General features: G+C 38.4%; 1 protein-coding gene across 2 annotated transcripts in view; it reads right to left on the bottom strand.

Annotated features, from left to right (window-relative positions):
* The window catches only part of Epha6 (EPH receptor A6), a 1036261-nt gene that overhangs the window by 278493 nt on the left and 729927 nt on the right, over window positions 1-27841 (bottom strand). For both annotated transcript variants that reach the window (XM_004663307.2, XM_004663308.3), the window contains one exon: window positions 24804-24989. In XM_004663307.2, coding sequence (XP_004663364.1) covers window positions 24804-24989 — 186 coding nt within the window. The remainder of the gene's footprint in view (window positions 1-24803; window positions 24990-27841) is intronic.

The following is a 27841-nucleotide window of genomic DNA, read 5'->3' as shown; positions in this document are numbered from 1 at the left end:
AAAAATTAATAAATTCAAACCCAGCTGTCTCATCACAGCAGCCTCACAATCCTGTGAAGAAAGGTTTATCCTTCTTGGTCCCTTACTCTGACTGACTAAAGGACAATCTATGCTGTAGAGGTCATCTCCTTTCATTTCCATGTCACCTCAGTTGGTCCCAGCACCAGTTCTGGTACAACAATAAGCCCATACCTTAACAACACACTTCTTCCAAGAAAGATGCAATTAACCAAATTTCCACCAGCTGATAACTAAGCATTCAAAACACATGATTTTATGATGTTCACTAAACTCAGACCACCACACTATACAACTGTTAGTGTATTAATATCTAGACTATACAAAGAATTAAAAACTAAGTAATATAATGCCAGTCAACTGAGTCATGAAATGGGGTATGGAACTGAACAGAGGGTTTTCAAAGGAAGTAATACAAATGGGCAATAAATATCTAACAATGTTCAACATCTCTGTCTATCAGAGAACTGCAAATTAAAACTGCTTTGAGATTCCATCTCACTCTAGTCAGAATGACTATCATCAAAAAATCCAAATGATAACAAGTGTGGGTGAACATGTGAGGTAGTAAAAATTATCACTCACTACTGGTGGGAGTGCAAACTTGTAAAGCCACTGTGGAAATCACTATGGATATTCCTCAAAAGTCTAAACATAGATCTCCCATTTGACCTAGCTATACCCAGACATTGCTCTTTATATGGTTGTACTTGCTCAGGCATGTTTATTCATTCTAGCAAGGAAATGAAATTATCTGAGATACCCACCAAGTGAAAAATGGATAATGAAGATGAAGTGCATAGACACATTGGAATTCTCTTCAGTAGTAAGGAAAATTAAATTATGAAATTTGTAGGAAAATAGATGGATTTGGAAAAAATTTGCTAAGTGAGGTTACTCAGGCTCAGAAAGACAGTAAGTGTTCTCTTCCATATGCAAATTTTAACATGAAATAATCTTATTTTTTTCATGCAGTGCTAAGCATCAGTACTATTTGTAAGGAAGTTAGAATGAGGCTTGGAGAAAGGAGAAGCAGAGAGGGATCAGGAGAGGGGGTAGGGATAGTAGACAGGCAAGTGGAGGGACAGAATGCAGGGGTGGAGAGTCGGAGAGGGACTGGGAAAAGGGAGGTAGTAGAAGGGGAGATACACAAAATTAACGATGGCATAAATCAGTACCATAGAAATCTATACCTCGGTTAGCTAATTAAAAGATGTAACTCTCTTAAAGACAGATAAGGGGATAGAGAGAAGAAGGAGGAGGAAGAGGAAAAAGAAGAAGAGGAGAAGGAGAAGGAAAAACAAGAGAGGAAGTGGAGGAGGGAAGAGAAGCACTCTGCAGGGCTGGAGATAACTTTACACTAAAACCTTAAGCAATTGCTGCTAAGTCCCAGTGCCAAAATTGGGTTACCCTCCACAGTGAGCTGTTCTTCAAGGAGTACCATGAAGCCTTGAAAACAATACAAATCATTGACAATGGGCTTGATTATCCACAAGAAATAAATGTTAAGACCCTATTGCTAGAAACACCACAGGGTGTTGAGAGATCAAGCTGTAACTGAGAAGGAAGCCAGCTCCCTGACGGCTACTATTGGAAATGGCCATGCCAGGTGCTGGGGCATGACGGCATGATGGTAAATCCAACAGCATAAACAAGCAGTGGATCCTGAAAGCTAAAATTAACCAACCAGGCAAGACCTGCCCACCAGTTCTATTTGGCACTTAGGTCATGGCGGTAATCAACTGTTCTACAGTTGGATGTGGGATGTAATCAGTGGGAGGGAATTCATAACATGGTACTGAGAACCAAGTCAGAAGCCTGTGGATTGTAAGGTTATAGGCCCTAGTTGGAACCTCTCACTGTTCTTTGGGTAAAAAAGAGATTTCGTCCATCAAAAAGTGTTTTACATGGCTATACTTATTATCCCTTTTGATACATGCAGTTCTCACTCTTGGCTAGAGAATCTGCTTTTTACAGATATCACCAAATATTGGGGTGACCCAAGACCTATCAGAATGATTAGAAAAAAAAAAAGTCAGTTGACTAGCATGAGGTATGTCATCCCTATCACATCTGTCAAGACCTAAGAAATATTAATAGGAAGTGGTAGACTAAATGTGACACCTGATCTCACTGATAACTTGAGAACCTTGTTCAGGGAAATGGCAGTGGACACTAATGATACTCTAGGCTCATTGAAACAAAGAGAGTCCACTAAGGGCTCAATACTAGAAGAGACACAACACGCTACCCAAAGCTCAGGAAACACTGTATAAGAGGGGCAGAAAGATGGACTCTGAAGCATTGTCCCCCCACCGAGACAGACTGGTAAGCCAAGACCCATAGTGATTACTGATAACACCACTGAGGACGGCCTTCAGTGGAATGGCACAGAGGAGGGAGGACATAAAAGTACATATAACCTGATAAGAAGATGATCAAATTGCAAAATGTTCATATGTTAAAGATGCTGAAGTTATCAATAAAAAGAAATTATCCCCCTATGAAATCATATGATCTCCTGTTCATTTTAACTACTAGTTAAATTTAGTTTATAGTTATAATTATTTATAAAAATCATCGTCTTAGAAAAAAGTACTAATGTAATACTTATTTTGTAGGATATGCAAAAGTAGAAAGCTAAAAATGAAAAAAAATTCATTCTAAAACTATTACTAAGAAATAAACATAATGCTAGACATGATGGCACATACTTTTAATCCCAACAATTGGGAGTCAGAGGTAGGAAGAATGCTGTGAATCCGAGGCCACCCTGAGACTACATAGTGAATAGTGAGACCCACCTTGAACCCTCCCCAAAAAAGTAAATAAATAAGTGAACGCAAAAATATGCTCAAATATAAACAAAAATATAATTTTGGTTTTTCTTAGGTACTAAACTTGGTTTAGAAAGTAAATTAAATTAAAAGGCATGTTGTATTTATGATACATTTATTATTTCAGGAACAAATTTCATTTAAAAAATCATTTTAGTTTATAATAAACATGCTTTATAAAACTCAACAAACTTTAAGTGTTCTGCCTGAAGCTTTTCTGTAGCTATTTTTTAAGGCTTTAATATTTTTCTGATAACTAATTTGCACACAGGCTAATCCACCTAAATTTAAAATATTTCTCTCTATAATTCTCAAAATATGCAGTGTTTGACACTACCGTTGTCCCATTTCCAGAGAGATTAGATTAATTATATGTCTTGTCTGTAGATAATTATAAAAATGAGAATACTATTATGATCCAATGATATACAACATAAGAGTATTTTATGAAACACACATAGATGGTCTCTATTGCATAATATTTAAGTGAACATCCTGGATAAATTATTTTCTGTATCGATCTGTGTTTATAGATGTAAAACAATATAGGCTTTATAAAACTATATATCCCAGGGCTGGAGAGATGGCTTAGTGGTTAAGCGCTTGCCTGTGAAGCCTAAGGACCCCGGTTCGAGGCTTGGTTCCCCAGGTCCCACGTTAGCCAGATGCACAAGGGGGCGCACGCGTCTGGAGTTCGTTTGCAGAGGCTAGAAGCCCTGGCGCGCCCATTCTCTCTCCCTCTCCCTCTGTCTTTCTCTCTGTGTCTGTCGCTCTCAAATAAATAAATAAAAAATGAACAAAAAAATATTTAAAAAAAAACAAACAAACTATATATCCCAAACACATTAAGAGAATATTGTTTCAATGATACGGTAGCTTCAAAGTTTTAAATTATACAACAACCCATTCAAGTGCATGCTTCTGGGCATATGAACATTTTCTTGTGTGTACATAGGAATGAAACTTCCATGACTTCATAGAATTTAATTTGTAAGAACAAAACCAAACAATAAAAACTGAGCAGGGCACGGTGGTTCACCACTGTACTCTCCGCACTTGGGAAGTTGATAAAGGATTGCCTAGGCTGTATAGAAGATTCTAGACCAGCCATTGTTACATAGTAAGGCTGTATGTAAAGGGGCCAAAAAAATTTCAAAAATAATAAAAGATAAAAGTTTTGTTTGTAGGGAGCAAGGGTCTAGATTTGGTAAGGGTGCTCAAGGTTTGTAGCCATATGACTGGAAGTCAGTCTTCCGAGGGGCCCAAGGAAGCCCACGAGAAGATGGAAAAGATGCAATGAGATTAGGATGGTAGGGCCCCAACTGCTAGCAAAGAGAGTAGAAAATGAATATTCAATGTTGTCAGAGTTCAGATAATATTGTAGGTTTTTATTATTTTATTTGACTTTTTGCTAGCTTTTCCAAAGAACTTTGAAAATCTTTTTTATAAAGATCATTTTGCTGAGGATGAAGGATACATTGTGTTGGGGGCAAGAGTGAAAGCAGGAACAGACAAGCAATGATGAGGCAATTGTATTAGTCTAGAATATGTTTTATTCAACACACTAGAATCACAAAGTGGATGTTAACAGATTCTCAAGTCTGTTCATTAACTATATTTAACCTAATCAGTGTAAGCAATATTTTATATGATAATTCTGGAATTTAAAAGCAAACAGAGGATTATAAAACATTAAATGAATTTAAAAATAATTATTTTTATTTATTTATTTATTTGAGGAGGCAGAGAGAGAGAGAGAGAGAGAGAGAGAGAGAATGGGTGTGACAGCATGTCTAGCCACCGCAAAATTACTCCAGATGAATGCACCACTATGTGCATCTGGCTTACTTGGGTTCTGGAGAATTGAGCCTGGGTCCTTAGGCTTTACAGGCATGTGTCTTAGCTGCTAAGCCATCTCTCCAACTCCTTAAAAGAAATCTTTAAAAATTACGACTTTTAAAAAACATCATAAGAACATTATCTTTAACTGTACAATACTCTCCTATTATTTCCCCATCAATGGAGAAATTGCTTTATGATCAAACTACAACTAGTGTTTGCTGTAATACCTATATCTCATGCTCAGCCCTCTGAGGTTACTTTCTGCAGTAGTTTTATTTTGCCTCATTAATGTATAAAGATTTTAATTTGCTCTGTGGCTTTTCTTAAAATATCTTTTTATAATACATTAAGAGTATTTTTTCTCAGTATAAGGGACACACTTTTAACATATACAAAAATATTCTTTTTGTTATTAAATTCCCAACAAAGTGTTTCCTAAATCATTAAAGGGATTCAAATTGGTTTAAAAACTGGGGTGTTTCTGGGCATGGTGGCACATGCCTTTAATCCTAGCAGGTTAATTCTAGGGAGACTGAGACAGGAGGATCCCTGTGAGGTCCAGGCCAGCCTGAAATTACATAGTGAATTCCACATCACCCTTGGCTAAAGTAAGATCCTACCTTGAAAAAAAAGAAGAGAAAAGAAAAGGGGGCAGGTAAGTTGGTTCATGCACACAAACTTCTTTACCTACTAGTTTTCCTTTATATTTTTCAGGTCAGTTATTTATTTATTAATTAGATTGTAAAAAGCTGGGTCTCTTTAACAAGACTAAAGGGTATGCATTCTTAACAATGAATACTCTTCTTGTAGAAAAAAATATAGAGTTTATACCTAAGGACCAGTCACATTATTTTAGTTATAGGAACTGTTTTATTTTTCAGTTTTTTTGTGTTGCCTTAATTTTTTTTTTTTTATTAATTAGTTTTGTATTCAGCAAATACAGTCCGTTTGGTTCCATTATTAGGCTTATCCGTGACCTACATCATCCCCATTGGCCCCTCCTTGTTGAGGAATATAGGTCGTGCATTGTGGAGTTAGCCCACAGTTATGGGTAAGATAAATGTCTCTGCATATCATGACCCAACATGTGACTTAGGCATTCTTTCCGCCCCCTCTTCCACAAAAATTTCCTGAGCCATGATGGGTTCATTTTTGGTCTGCTTCAGTTATGAGGTGTTGGGGGCCTCTTGGGCTCTGGCTCTCTGATTTGGTAGGAGTTGACTTTTCTAGTTTTATGAAAATAGTAGTTTTAAGCATGTACACGTTATATAATTAAGACTTTCAACATCTCACAAACACATAATTTGGTTTTCTGTGTGGGGCAGTTCCTGTGGAAAATTGTCTGAATCGGTTACCCCTTACTTCTGTGATCAAGGAGGACTGTTTCACTAAAGTAAGGTAATTTGGAACAGTAGAGACAGCATGAGGGAAGTTTTTGTTCTCTTTCAGAGCATTTATTTAACAACACATAAATAATAACTATTTTAATTACAGATTCCCTATAAGGGAAATATTTATCTATTCTGTGGAACAAGCTAAGAAATCCCAGTAACTGATCTTTGTTTCTCTCTCTTTCATGAGCCTTGTTCTAAGTCCCTCCAGTAGCCTTGGACTTTTCACCCTGACTTGTTTTCCCCACAGAACATTCTGGAATTTCTTGCCATAAAAAAATCTGTGTTAAATAAATCACCAAATCACAAAGACTATGGCTAGCGAAAGACATTTCTGTATGCTTTCATTTCGCTGTAATGGAATTGTTCCTTCACTAGGTGTATGAAATAGTGACAGCGTTGCAGAGGCGCCACAGCTTGTTGTATTTATGGATCGCTGTACTAAACACAATAGAATGTCCTATATAATATATGGCCATGCCAAAATGAAAACTGAGCTTATTTCAAAAGAATCATGCTTATTAATGCTTAGAGGAGAGGTCAATGCATTAAATTCAGCGCTAAAAATCTTGAAACAGTCATTTAATCTGAATGAAACAGAAACACATCTTTAATGTCTTTGGTTGACATTTGTGATGGGTGTAGAATGAAAAAAAATACACTTAGTGTGATGGATATAACCAAATAAAATTGTCACTACATTCACATTATTCTGTTGCTTTATCTCAATCAGGAATGAACTGAAGTGTGCCTACCTTTATTTCTCAGGTCTATAAAACACAATACTATACCTAAATATCCATTTCAAAGTTGAGACTGAGTGTTGTAGCCCATAAGATGCAGTACTTCTATACATGTGGTAGTCATATTCCAACTTTCTAAGTGGATCTGGTATAATAGAAAAAGACATGCACCCAGAGAACTGTAATAAAAGTTAACGTTTCAGAGGAGAAATATACATAAATATGATTATCGTTCACAGGTAGAAGAAATTACATAAGTGCTGAGAATGACAGTCATGGGAAAATTTTCCCGTTTCATGTAAATGTGACTGATGCTGGAAAGAGTTATAACTAAAAATTGGCTGTGAAGTCCTTTTAAAAAAACAGTTTCCTCCTTTATTCTTTTTCTTTTATGTTTCTTCCTCCTTTATTCTTTTCCTTTTGTTTTTCTCCTTCCTTTCTTTACTTGACCCTTCCTTTCATACACACATACTTAGTGTTTAATGTATGTTAGCAATAGTCTATGCAACACGATAAATAAATCACGGCCCGGCGTGCATATAGATCTTTGCGTACCCAACCATTCATTCCAATGTACCTCAGGTCTACTGCCATTTAAGAATGAATATGTATCAGGTGTATCTATTACAGATTTGGGAGGAAAATTGAAAGGGAACATTGAGGTGGGTTAGAGAAAAATCAAGACTGGGGGTGGCGATGAGGGTGCTGCGCACTGAGTTTAGTCATGAACTGTTGGAATCTGGTCCAGAAACATTTTGGCTGTGGGTTCAGGAGAATGCCTTTTGAATCCGTGTGACAAAGTAGATGTAGTGGGTCTGTCTCCCCACTTCATTCAGTACAGACCCCAGAGCAACTGTGGAAACTCCACATCGTGAATAAATGCAGACACGACACAGTTTTGTCATGCCGAAGGGCAACGAGGTTGGCAGGTATTATTCAAGGCTGTGGCAAGCAGCTCCTGGGTGGGAAGGGGACACAGTGGCAGAGGGAAAAGAGCAGAGCTGATGCTCAGTCACAGTGTCAACCGTCCAGGGACTGTGCAGGGAAAGTTACAAGGGAATCTGAAACATCTGCTCAGGTCCTAACCTGGAGCAACGGCTGAGTAAGTTTACCATTGTGTGCAGAGCTTCATTCATAGCTATCTGAGGCCACAGGGTGGACACACCTGGACGCACAGTATTTCCTCATACAAAAAGTTGCTGGTTTAATTAAGGTTAATAGAACTGGAAAAGAAAGTATTTTCTAAAAGGGCTAAGCATGAGCCAGTATTTAGAGTAAGAAAACAACATGGAGTGTGTTGTGGTTACTTCCACATTGCTGGGCCAAACACCTGAATGGAGGCAGCTTATAGGAAGAAAAGGTTTATTTCAGGTTTACCAGATTCACCATCAGTAGAGGAAGAAGCAGACACCCTTCCATAGAAGTACAGAAGAGAGGAAAACCAACACGAGCAAACCAACAGCCAGGACCAAAAACTAGCTCTTCGCACACCTTGCAGTTGGACTACAAGACCTGCCCCAGTGTCAGCTCTTGCAGAAGGCTGCTGGAGACTTAAGTTGCAAGCTTAGTCTCAATCAAAAATCCACAAGGCGGGCTGGAGAGATGGCTTAGCGGTTAAGCGCTTGCCTGTGAAGCCTAAGGACCCCGGTTCGAGGCTCGGTTCCCCAGGTCCCATGTTAGCCAGATGCACAAGGGGGCGCACGCGTCTGGAGTTCGTTAGCAGAGGCTGGAAGCCCTGGCGCGCCCATTCTCTCTCTCTCCCTCTATCTGTCTTTCACTCTGTGTATGTCGTTCTCAAACAAATAAAAAAAAAAAAAGATTAAAAAAAAAAATCCACAAGGCTATAGGAGATATAGGTGTACATTCAAACCACCACAGGGTGCTTGGAAGAAACCATGAATGATGAACTGCAAGTAGAAGATGAACTAGGGGAAGGAAGACTGGATATTAGAGAAGTTTCAGCAAAGGCTGACCAGACAGCTTCCTTGTTCAATATTTAGGAGCCTGAGTATGTTCTGTGGGTGAAGGAAAGGGAATGAAAGAATCTGAACAAAAAATCTTTGTTGTTGTTGTTTTTTGTTTTTTGAGGTAAGGTCTCACTCTGGCCCAGGCTGACCTGGAATTCACTATGTAGCCTCAGGTGGCCTTAAACTCAAGGCGATCCTCCTACCTCTGCCTTCCGAGTCTTGGGATTAAAGGTGTGCGCCACCATGCCCAGCTTCAAACACAATCATTTCAAAATGAGAAGCTAATATTACATATTCTAAGAATGTCTTGGTGCTGGAGAGATAGCTCAGCAGTTAAGGTGCTTGCTTGCAAAGCCTGACATCCACTGATTCCCCAGTGTGCACATTTGTGTAAAGTCACATGCATAAAGGGATGCATGCATCTGAAGTTCATTTGCAGTGGCTAGAGGCCCTGGTGTGCTCATTCTGTCTCTCTCTCCTTGCAAATTAATAAAATTTAAAAATCCTTAAAAAAAAGTTCTGATTAAAAAAAATGATCGTTTAACTTTGGTGCAGGATGGGGCTTTTGTGGGGGGCTACAATTCCCACACCAGTAACTCTACTGTCTCCAGTTCTTGTCCATTTTAGCAAAGAATTGAAAAATAAGGACTTGTAGAATGGTAAATCATGAGATGTATTCTATGGAGAGTTGACATAGGGAAAGACAAAAGAAGCCCCCTTCCATCCTGCTTCCCAGAAAGTCTGGAAAGAGGGAAAGGAAAATAGGGAAATATCCCTCACTTAAGGAAAAACCTCACTATGGGGAAGAAGCCTGTTGCAATGGCTCAGGTACATTCATATGATTCAGATATTCAACTGGAATGAACCTCATGCCCATGTTCTGGTGTGTAAGGATGAGGACTCTGATCTGTTGGTGAGGACCTAGGAAGCTGACTCTGGGAGGACCAGCCCACAAGTGCTGAGCCCACAAAATGAAACTGTTACTTTTGCTGAGGAAGAATTAGGGAGTTGCTTCTGCATACAGCTATCTTGGATGAGACTGAATACTATTACCACCTGGCAGGGGAACATCTATGTTTCTTTGGGCCAAGCCCTAGCTAAGTAGCTATTAGAGAGCGCTGTCTTGCTTCTAATACATATCAAAATGATTCATTGGCAAACATTGAATCTCACCCATACATCGTGTGATATATAAAACTTTCCCAAATAATTGCAGACTTTTATGTGAAGTGTTTAGTTATAAAACTTCTAGGGACTGAAAATATTTCTCATTGGTTAGAGGTGTTTGCTTACAAAGCCTGCTAGCTCCAGTTCAAATTCCAAGCCACCCATATAAGCTGGATACAAAAAGTAGTGAAAGTGGCTGGAGAGATGGCTTAGCGGTTAAGCGCTTGCCTGTGAAGCCTAAGGACCCCGGTTCGAGGCTTGGTTCCCCAGGTCCCACGTTAGCCAGATGCACAAGGGGGCGCACGCGTCTGGAGTTCGTTTGCAGTGGCTGGAAGCCCTGGCGTGCCCATTCTCTGTCTCTCCCTCTACCTGTCTTTCTCTCTGTGTCTGTCGCTCTCAAAAATATAAATAAAAAATTTAAAAAAAAAAAGTAGTGAAAGTGGGGCTGGGGGGATTGCTTAGTGATTAAGGCATTTGTCTGCATAGCCAAAGGACCCAGGTTTGATTCCCTAGGACCCACGTAAGCCAGATGCACAGGGGGGGGTGCATGCACCTGGAGTTCATTTGCAGTGGCTAGAGGCCCTGGATATCTCATTCTCTCTCTCTCTGTCTCACTCTCTCCCTCTTTCTCTCTCTCTCAAATAAAAAAAGAAAGTAGTGAAAGTGCCTGGTGGTCATTTGCAGAAATAAGAGGCCCTGGTGCACTCAACACACACACACACACACACACACACACACACACACACACACACACACACAGAGAGAGAGAGAGAGAGAGAGAGAGAGAGAGAGAGAGAGAGAGAGAGACATAAGTAAAACTTCTATAAAAGAGAAGAGAAAATCTTGGGTTAGGTGAAGAGTTTTTCTAGACCACACTGTAAATTTAATTGAGTGAAATGTATCACAAATTATGTTTTAATAAAATAGTGAATAAAAATTATCTGCTAATAATATTGCTAGGGTAATTAAGCCATAGGTTTCAAACTAGCACATCTTCCAAAATCATATTTCTGACAAAGTTTATATACTGAAAAAAAAATCTTTAAAACTCAATATTTATAAAGACCCAAAAAACAATTTTTACCAGGTGTGGTTGTGCATGCCTTTAATTCCAGCATACTGGGAGGAAGAGGTTGTCATGAGTTTAAGGCCACCCTGAGACCACATAGTGAACTCCAGGTCAGCCTGGGATAGAGTGAGACCCTACCTCAAAACAACATCAAAAACAAAACAAAACAAAAAAACAATTTTAAAGTAGGCAGAAATATGAATACCTCATGTGGTAGTTTGATTCAGGTGTCCCCCATAAACTTAGGTGTTCTGAATGCCGAGTCCCCAGCTGGTCCCAATTTGGGAACTGAAGTCTCCTAGAGGCAGTGTATTCTTCCCCCTTGTCAGTGTTTGGCATACTCTCCTGCTGCTGTTGTCCACATTATGTTGGCCAGGAAGTGATGTCCACCCTCTGCCCATGACATCATTTTCCCCTTCCACCATGGAGCTTCCCCTTAAGTCCATAGGCCAAAACAAACCCTTTCCTTCCGCAAGCTGTCCTTGGTCAGGTGTTCTCTGGCAGCAACACAAAACTAGCTGCAACACAGCATCAAAGAGCATACATGCAGAGACTGAGGAAGCAGAGTCAGCATAATTGAAAGATGCTAATTTCAGCAAACATCATTAAACAATTGGAAAATCATTAGAATGGCTAACTCATACTTTTTAAGTGGCACCACCAATATAACTGATACAGAGCAATTGGCATGATCACAATCACTAGTAGAAATACAAGCAGTGGTATTCTATTTGGAAAACAGTTTGGAGGGATTTTTTCATGTTGAGTTATATTTACTATATGAGTCAATCATTTCACTCCTAGGAATCTATGTAAGACAGATGTAAGCATGTGTTTGTTGGAAAACCTGTACTCATAGGCTCATAGCAGTTTTATAGATAACTACCCACATTGAAAACATCTCGAATGCCCTTCATCCACTGAATGTAAAGACAAGCTACGATCAATGCATGCCAACAGCACCCAGCAATAACAATAATGGCAATGCTGATGGATCTCAAGTGCACTCTGCAATGGAAACAAAGCCAGGTTTTAATACAATCCTACTGCACAACTTTCTGAAATAAGGTCCTTCACTCAAGAAGAACACTGATTAACAAATACATAAAGAAAGATAGAAATAGAAAAATCAGCATCAGAAAACAACAGAAATAATTACAGCAGACAAGATCTACTTAGGGATGATTAAAAACTTGTAAGCAAAAGTTTGAGGAGAATGTTTTCAGAGACTAAACTATCTCTCATTTGCATATATACTATTGTCAAAAGGGAGCGAAGTAACTTTCCGGTGTGGTAATTCAGACGCTATCCTCTTAAGCATGTAGTCGATGTTAACTTGAAAAATGAGGCTTGCAGCCATCATGACCTCACAGTCTTTCAATTATGCTCCTGTCAGTGCTGCATAGCCACAGTCTAATCACAAGTGAACAGTATATACACTAAAAGTGAAGAACTGTTGAGAACAAACTGATCAGCATTCTTAACAAGTGTCAAGATCAAGGTAGCAGAAATATTGACAATATGGATATGAAAAGAATAAAGAGAGCTGGAGAGATGGCGTAGCAGTTAAGGCATTTGCTTGTGAAGCCTAAGGACCCAGGTTTGCTTTCTCAGTGCCCATGTAAGCACACATGCCTCTGGAGCTCATTTGCAGTGGGCAGTGGCTAAAGGCCCTAGTCCTCCCCTCCTTCCCCCATGCATCTTTTTCTGTTTCTCTCTCAACTAACTAAATAAAATATATTCTATATAAGTAAAATAAATTATATAAAGAGAGGTGATGATTGCATGCCATGTAGGATCTACAGTTGTATCCTAGAACAGTACAAGGGATATTTGTATGAATAAGAATCTATAGTAAGTACTACTGTCAGTACTTTGCCAGGTCATCATCAGATTCTTTTTTTCTTTATTTAAAAATACTTTTATTGGACTTTCAGGTAAGATGGCTGCATAGGAGTGACACCAATCCAGCCTATGGAGGGATTTGAGCAAATCCACAGCAAAGTAAACTCTCCATCTGAAAAGTGAAGGTGTGTAGGTTTTCATTTGCCACTGTGGAGAAGTAGGAGGAAGTAGTCCAGACTCCACTGAGGAGCTTGTGTACCTGGAACCAATCCATGCAGACCCACACCTGCCTTGTACCCAGCTTCAGGAGCAGAAACCAAACAAGGGGTTTTCCAACCTCATCAGCCTCCTTGTAAAGTCAAGAAACCTGAAGGGGAGACAGCATTAGAGCTGATGAAGGGGATACAGGTGGGACTAGCTGAGCATTTCCAGTAGAGCTGAAGGCTTCCTTCATGCTCCCATCCCCCAGCAGAGAGCTCCGTGACCCTCCAGAGAACACATTCAGTTTCTGGTATCAGGGCATCCAGCACAGCTGATCAGAACACCAGGTCCACAGCACAACATGGAGGGGTCGAGGTGGGCACTCAGCATTGGTGAGATTTGAAGCCACCCCAAAAGGTAATGAGACTGACTGACAAAAAAGCAGGTACGTAGGTCTGCACTGGAAGAGCTGATCTCTCTTTCCATGTCAGGGCAGGTTATGGGTTACATATTCTTGGTTGGCAATACAATTCTCAATTAAGCTGTATTTAGATGTTGACTGTTGTTGCCTTTGATGCTTTCAGATTCATAGGGCCTTTGTCTTTTTCTTCTGTCGTTATTGGAGGCAGGGTCTGATTCAGATCCAGACTGACCTGGAATCCACTTCAGAACAGAAATCTCAACCTCCCAGTTTATAGGATTAAGAGTGTAGAGCAATACACACCAATAGGGATTTTGGCTTTATAAGGTTGTTTGTTTGAATTCCCACACTTGCATACTCTGTGCTGATTTTTATTGAATGTGTATGTTGCTCAGTTGAATTTTAGAATTTGCCAGTAAATTGCTCCACCTGGCCCACTAGAATACCTGAATAGCAGGCAAAGTGAACACCTAGGATTGGTTCTGCAGCTGGTTTGGAGTCCAAGAGCTACACTTGAGACTTTTAACTCCTACTCTGAAGGTACATAAATCGGAGTTTCAAATCTAAAAACACCACCGATTATTAGAAAACCCAAACTCAGGATGCAAAATTACAACATTATAATACAAGAAACACAAAGAATCAAGACAATACCATCCAATGAAAAATTATAAATCCATCAGAAATGGCCCCCAATGAGGCTTTTTTAGGTTAAATGCCTGACAAATATTTTTCAAAAGATCATTTTATTTATACTCAAAGAAATAAGAGAAGAAGTCAAGTGTATCAAAGAAGAAAACAAAGGAATTAAAGAAGCAAACAAACTTCTAAAGGACTTTCAAAGGAACACAGGAAACCACCTTAATGAAATAAGGAGGCCCATACAAGACAGGTATAAGGAAATAGAAATACTGAAGAAAAACCAGGCAGAAATACTAACACTGAAAAATGTAGTCAGTCAAACAAACAAACTCTGTGGAAAGTGTCATAGTAGAATGGATGAAGGAGAGAACAGAATATCTAAACTAGAAGACCAGGTGGCAGATCTAATACAGTCCAACAAAGAGACAGACAAGCTAATAGGAAGGAATGAATGGGAATTTCAAGATATCTGGGACACTATGAAAAGATTAAACATAAAAATTCAGGGTATAGTAGAAGGAGAAGAATTTCAATCCAGAGGCTCAGGAGGCATTTTCAACAAAAGTGTAGAAGAAAATTTTCCCCAAATTGGGAAAAAAATGCCAGTGCAAATACAAGAAGCTTTTAGAACATCAAACAGACAAAACCTGGAAAGAACCTCTCTTGACATGTTATATTTAAACTATTAAACACGTGATCAAAAGAAAATACATTGAAAACAGAAAAAAAAGTAGGTCACCTATAAAGGCAAGCCCACAATCATAGCAGATTACTAAACACAAACTTTAAAAGCCAGAAGGACTTGGAATGACATATTCCAAGTTCTGAAAGATAACAACTGTCAATCAAGAATACTTTATCCTGCAAAGATATCTATACAAATTAAAGGAGAAATAAGGACATTCCACAACAAAAATGGGCTCAAGGAATTCATGACAATTAGGCCAGTGGTGCTGGGAAATTGGATATCTATACGTAGAAGGATGAAAATAGATCCTTATCTTTCTCCATGTACAAGAATCAAGTCCAAATGGATCAGGGACCTGAAACACTTAAACTTCTAGAGGAAAACCTAGGAAAAACTTTTCAACATATTGGCATAGGCAATGACTTTCTGAATATAATCCTCATTGTTCAGGAAATGAAACCACTAATTAACAACTGAGTCTCATGAAAATACAAAGTTTTCGTACAGCAAAGGACACTGTGAATAGAGCAAAGAGACAACCTATGGAATGGGAGAAAATTGTTTCCAGCTATATATCTGATACAAAATTAATATTAAGAATATACAAAAATCTCAAAACAATAAGAAATCAAAAAACCCAATTAAAAATGGGCAATGGAACTAAATACAGAGTTCTCAAAGGAAGAAATACAGATGGCATACAAACATGTAAACCAGTGTTCTACATCCTTAGCCATCAGGGAAATGCAAATTAAAACTCACTCCTCTCAGAATTGCTATCATCAAGAAAATAAGTGACAATAAGTATTGGTGAGGATGTGGAAAAAAGGGAACCCTTCTACACTGTTGGTGGGAATGTACAGCCATTGTGAGATCAGTGTGGAGGTTCTTGAGGCAGCTAAAAATAGATTTACCATATGATCCAGCTATAGCACTCCTAGACATATATCCTGATGACTCTTCTCACTACCTTAGGGATACTTGCACAACCATATTTATTGCTGCTCTATTCATAATAGCTAGGAAATGGAACCAGTCTAGATGTCCCTCAACAGGTGACTGGATAATAAAGATGTACATTTATCCAGTGGAGTTCTATTCGGTGGTAAAGAAAAATGAAATTATAAAATTTTCAGGGAAATGGATGGATTTGGAAAGAATTATACTCAGTGAGGTAACCCAGGCCCAGAAAGGCAAATGTGGCATGTTCTTTCTCATATGTGGATCCTAGTTACAAATGTTTGGGCTTGTGTGTGAGCTGGAACCAAAAATTGGTGGCAAAGGCCAGTAATCTAGAAAAGGGCTATAAGGGAGGGAGGAGAGGGAAGGACTTTAGGAGATGATATTGTACATATGTTAGTAGAAGAACAGATTATAGGAAGTGGAGGCCTAAGAGAGGCCAGGGGAAGAGATTAAGAGAAGGGTGGGAAGAGGTCAATCAAAATTCAGATATTCTGAATAAGACATAACGAAAGTCTACTTTTTGGATAACGGCACATCCAGAAGCCATAGAGTGCTATTAGTAACTTTTTCAATGCCAGGGATGGGATACCCTCCAGTGAGTTCTTGGCCAGGGAGGACCCTGAAGCTTCCAAAACACTACAGGCTATTGCCAAGGCCTTTAGTTTCCCATGAGTAACAGATGATGAGACCTTACTGCTGAAGACTGCACATCCCTGGGTGGCAGAGTCACTGAGAAATCAAGCTGGTGCTGAGCTTAAAACCTTCTCCCTGTAGACCAGCCAACTGAAAGCTGGAAAAAGCTGCACTGCATGTAGCCCTATAGGAGACAGAAGTCAACAGTGGTGAAAACAGTGGACACTGGAAGCCTCAAGTTTGGACAGACAGGCCAAATGACTGAACAGGTGCAGTAGTGGCACCTCTGCTCTGGGGGAAACCAATTGCTCTCTGATTGGACTGAAGGCCCACTCTATGAGAGGTAATGCATGCCTGGTACTGAAAACCTAATCAAAAGCAGTGGATAAGGCCTGCTCTTTTTGGGCTAAATGAATATATTATGGTCACCAAAATGTCCTGTAACAACTACACTTAATGTTCATATTCATGTATTAATGCTACTCTCGTTTTTGTTTAGAGAAGCTTCTGTTCAGATGCTGATGACCACTAGGATGATCCCAAAGGCAACATGATGCTGAGAAGTGATGGAGGAGTGTCCAGCACTGAGACATCTCTATCACACCCTTGAAGGCTCAGGGTCCATTGCAGAATAGGTGGCAGAAAGAATGTAAGAGTCAATGGAAGGTACCACTCCTTACAGTGTAACTGTCCAGACAGAAATTGACCTCAGTATCCATGACCTCACAGTGCCTAGCAATACCTTTACAAGACCCTCATAATCACAGGAAAAGATGATGACCTCAAAATAAGAGACTAATGAAGAGAGGGAGGGGATATGATGGTTAGCAGAGTTGTGAAGGGGGACGGGGGGAGGGAAGGGAATTATTATGGTTTATTATGTATAAGTACAGAAGTTGTCAATAAAAAATTTTAAAAACATATTTTTATGTATTAATCTGAGAGGGGGGGGAGGGAGAAGATGAGAGTATAGCAGAGAATGAAAGCATCTTGTCCCCTGTAGCTGCGGTCACATTCCAGATGCTTTTGCCACTTGGTGCACCTGTACTGGGGGTCAAGCTTGGGCTGTCAGGCCTCACAAGCAAGTGGCTTTAGCCACTGAGACATCTCCCCAGCCCCACAATTGTTTTTAATAGCAATCTCATGTGGATGGTTGGATAACAGCTTCCAGTGATTAAGCCTTTTACAGGTCTTTATTTTTCAGCCCTCCATAGGCATTTAGGAACCTCAGGTAAGTTCCGAGCCACATCTGAGTTGCCTTTTCAGGCAGCATGGCAATGTGGTTCTTATTATCTTGAATTCATAGATGCAAATTCATGTCAAGGATGTACGCCACCCAAGTTTAGATATGTCACACTCCCCATCCTCAACAAATCCTGTTTGAAGATGATATGGATGGATTTTGTTTTTAATTTTGAAAGTGAATAAGATTTTATTTCTTGGATGGCTTTACTCAATTGTATGTAGGTACATTAAAAGGAAATATTTGAATTTTCTTTTCTCCCTTGGCTTTTACATTTTACCACATTTCTTTCACACAGAGCAACTCATTACTAGGTTTCTTTCTTGGAGGTATCACTACTTATCACAGTCTCTGCAGTCATTAACAGGATGAGGGGCAAGGGTGAGTCACAGAAGGAAGGAACAGATTTCAGGTATACATCCAGGGAAGTGATTACAGTGAGTTATCTTGAGGACGGTGGAACAACAGAGGGTCAAGAATACATTTGTATTGCATACAGAAAAGGTTTATTTTCTCTTGTAAAGAAAGAAGTATAATGTGGCTGTAAGAGAACACACTCATGATCCCAATTAGCCCCAGCACTGTGGGAACAGATCATGACACCAAGGCCACTCCGTTGTTTCATCTTGTTATTTTTTGGCTCATTTTTTATGTCTACCAGTTGTATGCATTATAATTTGGAGAAGAAATACCTTGAAGTGAATATGTTGCAATTCCTTGGAGCCCCTAGAAGTTTCACCGAAAGAATTCATCAACATTTTCAGCAATAGCAAATTATTAAGTAGTTTGGGCTAGAAGAAGATGAAAGTATAGGTAAATATCACCATTTCTTCTCTCTTTGAAGCCTCTTCTCTGTTCATTTGCCCATGGGTTGCATCTCTTCCCACCGTTTCTCTCTCTGTCATGATAGCAAGGCAGTAGGATCTGACATGACCTCAGGGTTTCTGGGACCTCACTGATACCCACATTTTTGCTAGTCATTTCTGTCCAGTTTTCTTCCACCTTCTTCTCAAGAACTATTTCCAACATTCAACAATACTCCAATCCTTTTCCCACAACCTTAGCCAATGATCTTGGTTCCTGCATGATCAAAGAAAAGGAAGGCCAGCCTGTCCAAAGGATGCTGAGCCTTCCGGAGACCACAGTCTTCATTTCACAGTTTTCTGCCTGTGTCCCCAATTAAAGTCACTTTTGCTCTATCTTCTTTGGGATTCACAAAGAGGAGGAGAAACGTTGAAGAAAATAAGCAGAGAAATGCTTTTTTCTTTTAGAATATATATATATGACTATGAAATATGTGATTTAAGAATGGAAAAACAGACGGTTATGATACAGAAAGACATGAACTTGGCCTTTCCTATTTAGTACTAAAAACTTGGAAATGTTACTGGTGCATAGTAGTATGGCACTTAGTAAATATAAGTTGAAGGACTGAATGCTTCAAACAATGTTAAGCAATTGTAATTTAAGACACTGGCGGCACAGTATCTCTACTTTTCCCAGACATTAGTCTGCTTCCAGTGTGAGCAAGCCTCACCCTCTAGTCTGCTGTAACTTGGATCTACCCTCAAGATAGGCTGAGTGGACTCCTCCTTCTGATTGCTCTATTCCATGGCTGTATCTCAGTCCTTGTCATACTGGAATCCCCAGTGTTACCAGATTTAGGGCCAGGGCTTGTGTCCTGGCAGTTGTAACATGTTAGGCTCAGCCCCCTGTCTTCAATGTGCCAATTAAAAGTGACACAGTAATATTTAAAAGCAGAAAAAGATTTATTCAGTGTGGTTACACTGGGAAGAGAGATAAAATTGATCCAGTGACCATTCCCTAGTCCTTCTTTGAAGTTCTGACATGAGGTTTGGGTTTAAGTAGAGAGTCAGATATATGCATAGCTGAGCAGTCCTGACCAAGGTTCCAGCCATCATTGTCTGGGCTCCAGTCTCTCCTGTAAGGTGGTCTGACATGTCTCTAGTGTTCTGTGAAACCTCTTTCTATAAAGATAAGTTTCCCCTCTAACTGGCAACAGGCTTTGACCTTTTCTTCCTCCCACATGAGACTGATGGTGATCTATATTGTAGTACACTGTTCCAGTGGTCTGAGAACTAAAGGGAATGGGACTAGCAGTCTCTTCAGCACATCTTCCTTTCTGCCATGTTGGTTGCACCAGCTCATTTGATTATGGAGACCACTGCCTCTCCCCTTTACAAACTTCCTTTTCCTGTAGCACGTTGCTCTTTTGTCTCTTTACTTTTGTAAGCTTTTTCCTCCCTTAATGTGTGGCTCTTAATGCACTTCTACATCACCTGGGTGTGTGTGTGTGTGGGGGGGGGTTACCTTCTCCACAGCTTCAACTAAGGAAGCATCACCTGTCTGTTAACTGCCCTTTCTTTTGCACCTGCCATCAAACTACAGGCCTGGATCCAAGGTGCTTCCTGGAAGCCTTTACTTCAATGACCCTGACAGCTCACACTTAACATGTCAAAATCAGAAATCATTAGTTCCCTTTTAAATATGTTATCTCTAGATTTCCATCTCCATTTTCTTACAGGAATTGTAAACTTGGAAGCTACTTTAAAGTCACTCTTACCCCTTATATAGCTGTGGAACACACACACACACACACACACACACACACACCCCTGTGTAAATACTTTAAATTTACTTAGTATTGTCCCATAGAGTCTTAAAAGAATGTCTGTATTATGGTGCAGTTATCTTTGGAAATATGTTTTCTACTCTGATTGACATCTATTACTGAAATTTGTTGTTTGGCTGAGATGTAGTTGGTATCTGTAAATGCAGTTGCTACTCAGCTGGAAGATAGATTCTTCATTATTTCTCACACTGTGTTGTTTTTTTTTTTTTTTTTTTTGAGGTAAGGTTTTGCTCTCAAGTGCAGGCTAACTTGGAATTCACTACATAGTCCCAGGGTAGCCTCCAATTCACAGAAGGCCACCTACTTCTGCCTTCCAATGCTGGGATTAAATGCGTGTGCCACCACGCCTGACTCACTGTATTTCTTCATCATTAAACTGCAATTCCTCTCTTCTTTTAGGAGAGCAGCTCTTTATCTTTTGGTTATGTAATTAATGTCATTTATGTATACATTATCAGTTATAAATTGCCACTATTTGTGCTGTAAATGCGCACATATCTGCCCTGTAACTGATGGCTTCTGTTTGCTTCTTGGAGAAAAAGTATGTGTTAAGCATATGGCTATAGGCCAATTAATCTCTTTTTATATCAGTTGTGTTTTACCAGGTTAATGAAATTGTGATGCGTATCATATAAAAAATGTCCACATTTATTAGGCATATATTTTGTATAATGTAGTTTTTAATCATTTACTTTTCAAATTTAAAATAAGAAATTATATGCAAACATGAAGAAGCAGATGTGATATGGAAAGTTTATAATGCATCTCACTGAAAGAAAAGGCTATAAGATGAAAATGTGCACATTAAAAATGTATGGAAGGATTTTATGTAGATTTTTACCTATAAGCTTATATTACTTTTAACTGAGACTAAATGTATTCATTTCTCAGATCTAGGATACCCTACAAATGTGTCCTCATAAGCCTACACAGCATCTTTATCTTCATCAGCACTACCCTTTATGCATTAGGGTGGCCTTGAGGGAGCATTAATTGCTAACTATCTGTTTGCTACTTAGGGCAATCTTGGAACAATTACCATGCATTTATGGGAATAAGGCATTCATTTATTTATTGCCTTTCTCCAAACACTCCCATAGCACTTTAGTCAAGATGATAACAGTATAAGCATGCCCACTTATCATTGCTACTACCTACCTTAGTAGCATAACACCACCTTCAAATGTGGCTAATTCTTACCCATTGAAACTGTAACAGAGATTTTTGTCAGGACCACAATGAAGCTATCATCTCTCAATCAATTTTCTATAATAGAAATGTGATTTTCTTTGCTTTAGTTTTTTTTTTTTTTAAAGAAATTGGATGATGACATTCATTGTGGATAACAGAAATTGTTTAAGTCTCAGTTTGGAAAGGTTATTATAGACACAATCACTTTTTTTATTTTGTGTGTTTATGTGAAATAAACTATTTCAAACTTGAAAACAGTATTGCAGAGGATCCTACTAAATCTAAGCTGTGGCCTAGTATATATAATTCCCACCATTTTGTGGAATAGTCTACTTTTTCAAATACATACATTCACATGTATGTCTCATGGGAGAGCTCAGAGTAAATGTGGGAGAGTTCACTAAAAGAAACCTCCTTGTTGTTGAGATGCTTATGCAATGCAAACAGTTTTTCTTGCCCTCCTAACTATCATGGCTGCAAGTCATCTTCCCTCCATAGCAAGCAATGGATCAATGCCTTGTGAGATGCATTCAGTGGTTTCAGATGCAGGATATATATATATATGTGTGTGTGTGTGTCTGTGTGTGTGTGTGTGTATGTGTATATATTGTGTATATGTGATAATATGTGATCACTATGTATATTTATGAAGAAAATATTATAAATGAAAATATATTAAAAGGAAATTATAAAGATCTGATCCCTTGAATTCATTGCTGATCACATATTTCTAGATATTTTATGCATAATTACATATAACAGAATGTCCATATCAAGCTCTAAATGTTCTGCAAAGGTTTGTAAGTCACTTGAAAAGTATGCTTTGGTTGGCAAAGAGATATAAAACAAAATTTATAACTTGAAATGTTCAAGCTAAATTAATGACGAAAAACTCAGAAAAGATTAAAGAAACAACACACTATGTATTGTTTTTAGGATTTTCTCATTTATATCTTATTTACTTACTATGTATTGTGAGATCTCTGGTTCTTTCCGAATTTTACATTTTTGAAGGAATTTTGTACATTTTATTTTTCCTGTTTCATATGATTCAGATTGTCATTTATCTAATGTTAATGAATTTAGGTAACTGAAGTATGAAACTCTGAATCACTGTGACATATGCAAAAACAAAGAAACATGCATTTGGAACCGAGACAGACGTCAGCCTGAGTATCCGTCATGCTACTTAGGTTAAAAGGTCCATATGTGTGTTAACTGACCTTTTCAAACCTTAGTTTTTCATCTTTAGAATGTGGCTAAGGATATATTCACAACAGCTGCATAGATAAGATGGTAATTTTATTCATAAAGTACCCAGCATAAACAGCACGGATAATAGCTGCCACTTAATGTGACACCATAAGCCTCATGTGATAAGTGAGTGTACTGTTATAGTTTAATTCGCACAGCTCTCCTCTGCAGTAGTGAGAGAAGGAAACCGAGGAGGTCCAGTCAATGCTATCAAAGGTTATTTTGGTTCAATTTTATAGAGATATGGGAGTTAAGAAGAGAGCTGTTAATTAATTTAACCAAAGATATACAAATCTTAAGTGGCAAGAACAGAATTTGTGCAGTGGTCCATCTGTTTGGCTATCTATTACTGTGTAAAAAAACTGTCCAAAATTTAGTGACTAAACACAAAGATATCATTCTCTTCTGTGGTTTTATGTACTTCCCAGTATGACCATAGCTGTAGCCATCTGATGAGGGGTTGTCATGTCTGAGTGTCCATGGAAGCACTTCCATTCTCTTACTCTTGTATTGCATGGGCTACCTTCACTCAGCATGGAGGCCGGGCTCCAGGAAGGAGTATGGCATGAAGACCAATTCCAGTGTGCAACTACACAGGATGTCTGTTTACCGCACACTTTGTAATGTTCTGTGGGCCAAGATTAGTCTCATGGGAGAGCTCAGAGTAAATGTGGGAGAGTTCACTAAAAGAAACCTCCTTGTTGTTGAGATGCTTATGCAATGCAAACAGTTTTTCTTGCCCTCCTAACTATCATGGCTGCAAGTCATCTTCCCTCCATAGCAAGCAATGGATCAATGCCTTGTGAGATGCATTTAGTGGTTTCAGATGCAGGATATGTTAGTAAGCTATTTATTGGACATTTTTTTTTTTAAACTTTTAAATATGACATAAAACTTCAACTTCATGTAATGGTTTAAAAGAAAACTTTATTCTATGCAAGAAACCCAAACTACCAAAGATATAAATTATTCTCATGCAATTTGGTTATTTATTTGCAAGGAGAGAGAGAGACAGACAGAGAGAGAGAGAAGGGAAATAGAGAGAGAATGGGCATGCCAGGGCCTCTAGTCACTGCAAACCAACTCCAGATGCATGCATTCCCTTGTGAATCAGGCTTACGTAGATCCTGGGGTATTGACTCTTTGGCTTTGCAGACGAGTGCCTTAACCACTAAGCCATCTCTCCAGCCCCATTTTCATGCAAATTTAAATGCCACTCTGTATTTGGTTTCATATGTTTAATTCATTACTGAATAGGGTATGAAGAAATATTGTTACATTTTATCCCCTGGCATTAAATATTGAAATATAAGTGAATATATAACAACCATTTTCTTAAAGTATATGACTTAGTTTGGATTTATAAAGTATAATTTCCTTTCAGAGAAATGACCTTAATTCCATAATTTTTATAGAAGCAAGAATTTTAACTTAAGAAATTGTAATCTTTTTCTTCATTTTTTTGGAGTTAGGGTCTCACCATAGCCCAGGCTATCTGGAATTCACTATGTAATCTCAGGGTGGCCTCGAACTCATGGTGATCCTCCTAACTCTGCCTCCTGAGTTCTTGGATTAAAGGCATGCACCACCATGCCTAGCTTATTTCTTCATTTTTATATCAACTGGAATAATTTATTTGTAATGTGAAGATGGCTTCATATAGAATTTTTGTTGTTTTATTCCAGATGAAACATTTTATATTTATGTATAAAACTATTTCTAAGGCAGTTGTATTTTTCTTAATGATCAAAATATTGAAACTATTTATTCCATTAGTATAGAAGAAAATGTAGTCCTTCACTCTTGATTAATTATTTTAAGTTAAATTAACAATATTTACAGGAAATGCACTTCAAAGCTGTTTGGATACCAATACAGATTTAAATAATGTCAAAGCCTAGGGACAAGACTCTGTAAAGTTCCAACACAAGGCAGTATCTGAGCTAAGATGCTCACATAATGACTGTATTGTTTTATTGAGCTTTACAATAAACAGATATATAAAAGTAGTGATGAAGAAAAAAGAGAATCTTACTTTTGGTGACAACACCTTCTAGGCGAATGATATTGGGGTGATCAAACTGACCCATGATACTAGCTTCTCTGAGAAAATCTCTTCTTTGCCTGTCCATGTGGCCACCTTTCAATGTTTTAATGGCAACTGGGATCTCTCTCTTCCCTGGTGTCTTCAAGCGCCCACTACAGACTTCTCCAAATTCACCTAAATTAAAAATGAACAAACAAAAATCATTTGTTTAAATCCAACAGAAAGGCCAAATTATTATACTCTAATCATCTTCAAGAGAACCCAAAACATGACTGTCAAATGTGTGATTTTCCTCTGATGACTTTAAAAACATAAGTCTGTATAGACAATATGCCTGATTGACAGCATTTATAATAAACAACAGGATGTGTTTCCATGAGCTGTACCAAGGGGAATAGCAATGAGAGATACCTCTGATCTTCAGAGAAGTTGGACTAGCAGAATGGGTGATGCTGATGTAATCCTAGAAAAAAGCAATCATTGCATAAAAAACACTTCCTGTTCCTGTAGTCAGCTCTGTTCCAGGAGCCACATGCTTGTCCTGCTCAGGGAATCCAGTGGACATGAGTGATTTATATGATTGTCAGGCCATATTTCAGGGATTTTCTGACCATGAAAAAGCAATATCTTAAATTAATGTGTGAACATACTGATAAAGAAACACAAAGATCAACTATAATAAGTGATCATATGGATACGTGATAAGCTACATTGATGGAAATATAAATACCATAAATGAGCTACGCTTCAGCTCAAGCTCCATCAGTTAGATTGAATACATATCTACCAAATATTTACTACACATATACATGTATATATCCATTATGTATATACATACATATATATATATATGCATATACATACATACATTATATATGCATACATACACATGCATGTCTCTGTGTGTGTGTGTATCTAGAATACTATGAGTTTCAAAGAAGCATAAAATATTTTCTCTCGTCTCCTGAGCTCATAGTCCAGTAGGAAAATTCAGATGAACATAAATGGGACATTTGGACCTTCAGAGCCCAAATCTAACAAATGTACTTGTTTTGAACAACAGAGGGCAGGAATTGTCTTGAAGAAGATAGACCTTACACTGCATCATGAATGATGAGTAGGAGCTGGAAGGGCTATATAGAGACATTCACGACCAGAGTTTGGCAAGGATGTGAAGGAAAGGAATACAAAGGTTCAAAGGTCAAAGACAGTGACTTAATGATAAGTGGATGGTAAATGTGGGCACAGGCCAGCAGCAGGGAGACTTGCTTTGCTCTAAGGGGAGGGTCATGGGCTTCTTCAGGGTAACACGTGCACTCAATACAATTGGTGATTCCACGGTCTTGAGTTTTCTAGGATAAATTATCTGTATTTACTTAAGATAATGATATTTGATTCTAAATTGATTCATTTGTAGCTATGTAATTGCGCAGTTTCCTCTTTCCACAGGGATATGGGAAGATTCAAATGAGAGTATGTTAAAGTGTTTGTAAACTGCTGGGGCTGTAGCTCCATTGGTAGACCAAGGAAGGTCTGGATTTGATCCCCAGCACTGCGTAAACTGGATGTGGTGACACATGACTATAATCGTAGTACTCAGGAGGGAGAGGCATAAGGATCAGAAGCCCAAGGTTGTTGTGGGCTATATAGATAGTTCAAGGCCAGCCTGAGATATATTAGATCCAGTCTCAATGAAAGAAAGAAACAAACACACAGCAATAACACACACAACTGATGATGAAGTGTCATCATAAGGCAATTGAAATTACTTAAATTTTAGAAGGGAAAGAAATAAAAATTTAAACACCTTCTGTTAGCAGTTCTAGTCAATTGCTGGATGTATAAGTTCATGTACAGAGGATCAAATGAAAATTTTACAGTGCCATAGATTTCAGTTATCCACAAGTTATACCAATACATCATGCCTAGCTATATGCTGACTATACATGAATGGTAACTACCTTTTATTACATGTAAGTTAAAACAAAGAGGAATTAAATCAGACAAAATTTGCTTTTTAAAAATTACACATTGCTTTTACAAATGGAAATCTTTTTAACAAGAATTTTTGCCAACAAATTAGCAAGATACATAAGCCATGGCTGGATTGTTGCCTCCTGAAAATTCACTGCATAGAATATTATAATATTGGGATTTAACAAACTTATTAACTTCACAGCAAGGACAAGAGTAAGTTTTAACTTCATACTCTCCATCTATCAGTGTTCATAGTTCATAGAAGAATGAAGCTACAATATTTAACTTCTTTTTCTAATAATATTTTTTATTATTTATTTTATTTTATTTTGTATTTATTTATTTGAGAGCGACAGACACAGAGAGAAAGACAGATAGAGGGAGAGAGAGAGAGAATGGGCGCACCAGGGCTTCCAGCCTCTGCAAACGAACTCCAGACACGTGTGCCCCCTTGTGCATCTGGCTAACGTGGGATCTGGGGAACCGAGCCTCGAACTGGGGTCCTTAGGCTTCACAGGCAAGTACTTAACTGCTAAGCCATCTCTCCAGCCCATATTTTTTATTTTTAAAAGATTTTATAACGTACTTAAAATAATGATAAAAATGCATCTGGGTCCTTAGGAAAAATGTTATGTTTATGTGTCCAAATTAATATGAGATATAAACAAATTTTACTATGATATCTGAAATTCACCCTCTAGTCTGTCTGTCTTTATTTCTTTCTTCTTTTTTATTTTTTTATTTTTTAAAGAGAGCAAGAGAGAGAGAAAGAGAGCTAGAGAGAATTGGCAGGCCAGGGCCTCAGCCACTGAAATCAAATTCCAGATGCTTTTGCCACTTAGTGGGCATGTGCAAACTTGTGCTTGCCTCACCTTTGTGCATCTAGCTGAAGTGGGATCTGGAGAGATCTAACATGAGTCTTTAGGCTTCACAAGTAAGCACCTTAACCGCTAAGCCATCTCTCCAGCCCCATTCTTTATTTTTTACCCTAATGAAAATCTGGAATATATATGTATGTGTGTGTGTGTGTATGTATATGTGTATATGTA

This window comes from Jaculus jaculus, chromosome 4 (assembly GCF_020740685.1).
Source record: "Jaculus jaculus isolate mJacJac1 chromosome 4, mJacJac1.mat.Y.cur, whole genome shotgun sequence".
Classification (NCBI taxonomy): Eukaryota; Metazoa; Chordata; class Mammalia; order Rodentia; family Dipodidae; genus Jaculus; species Jaculus jaculus.
Note: the sequence above shows the minus strand (reverse complement) of the source record. Positions and strands in the feature narration are given on the sequence as shown.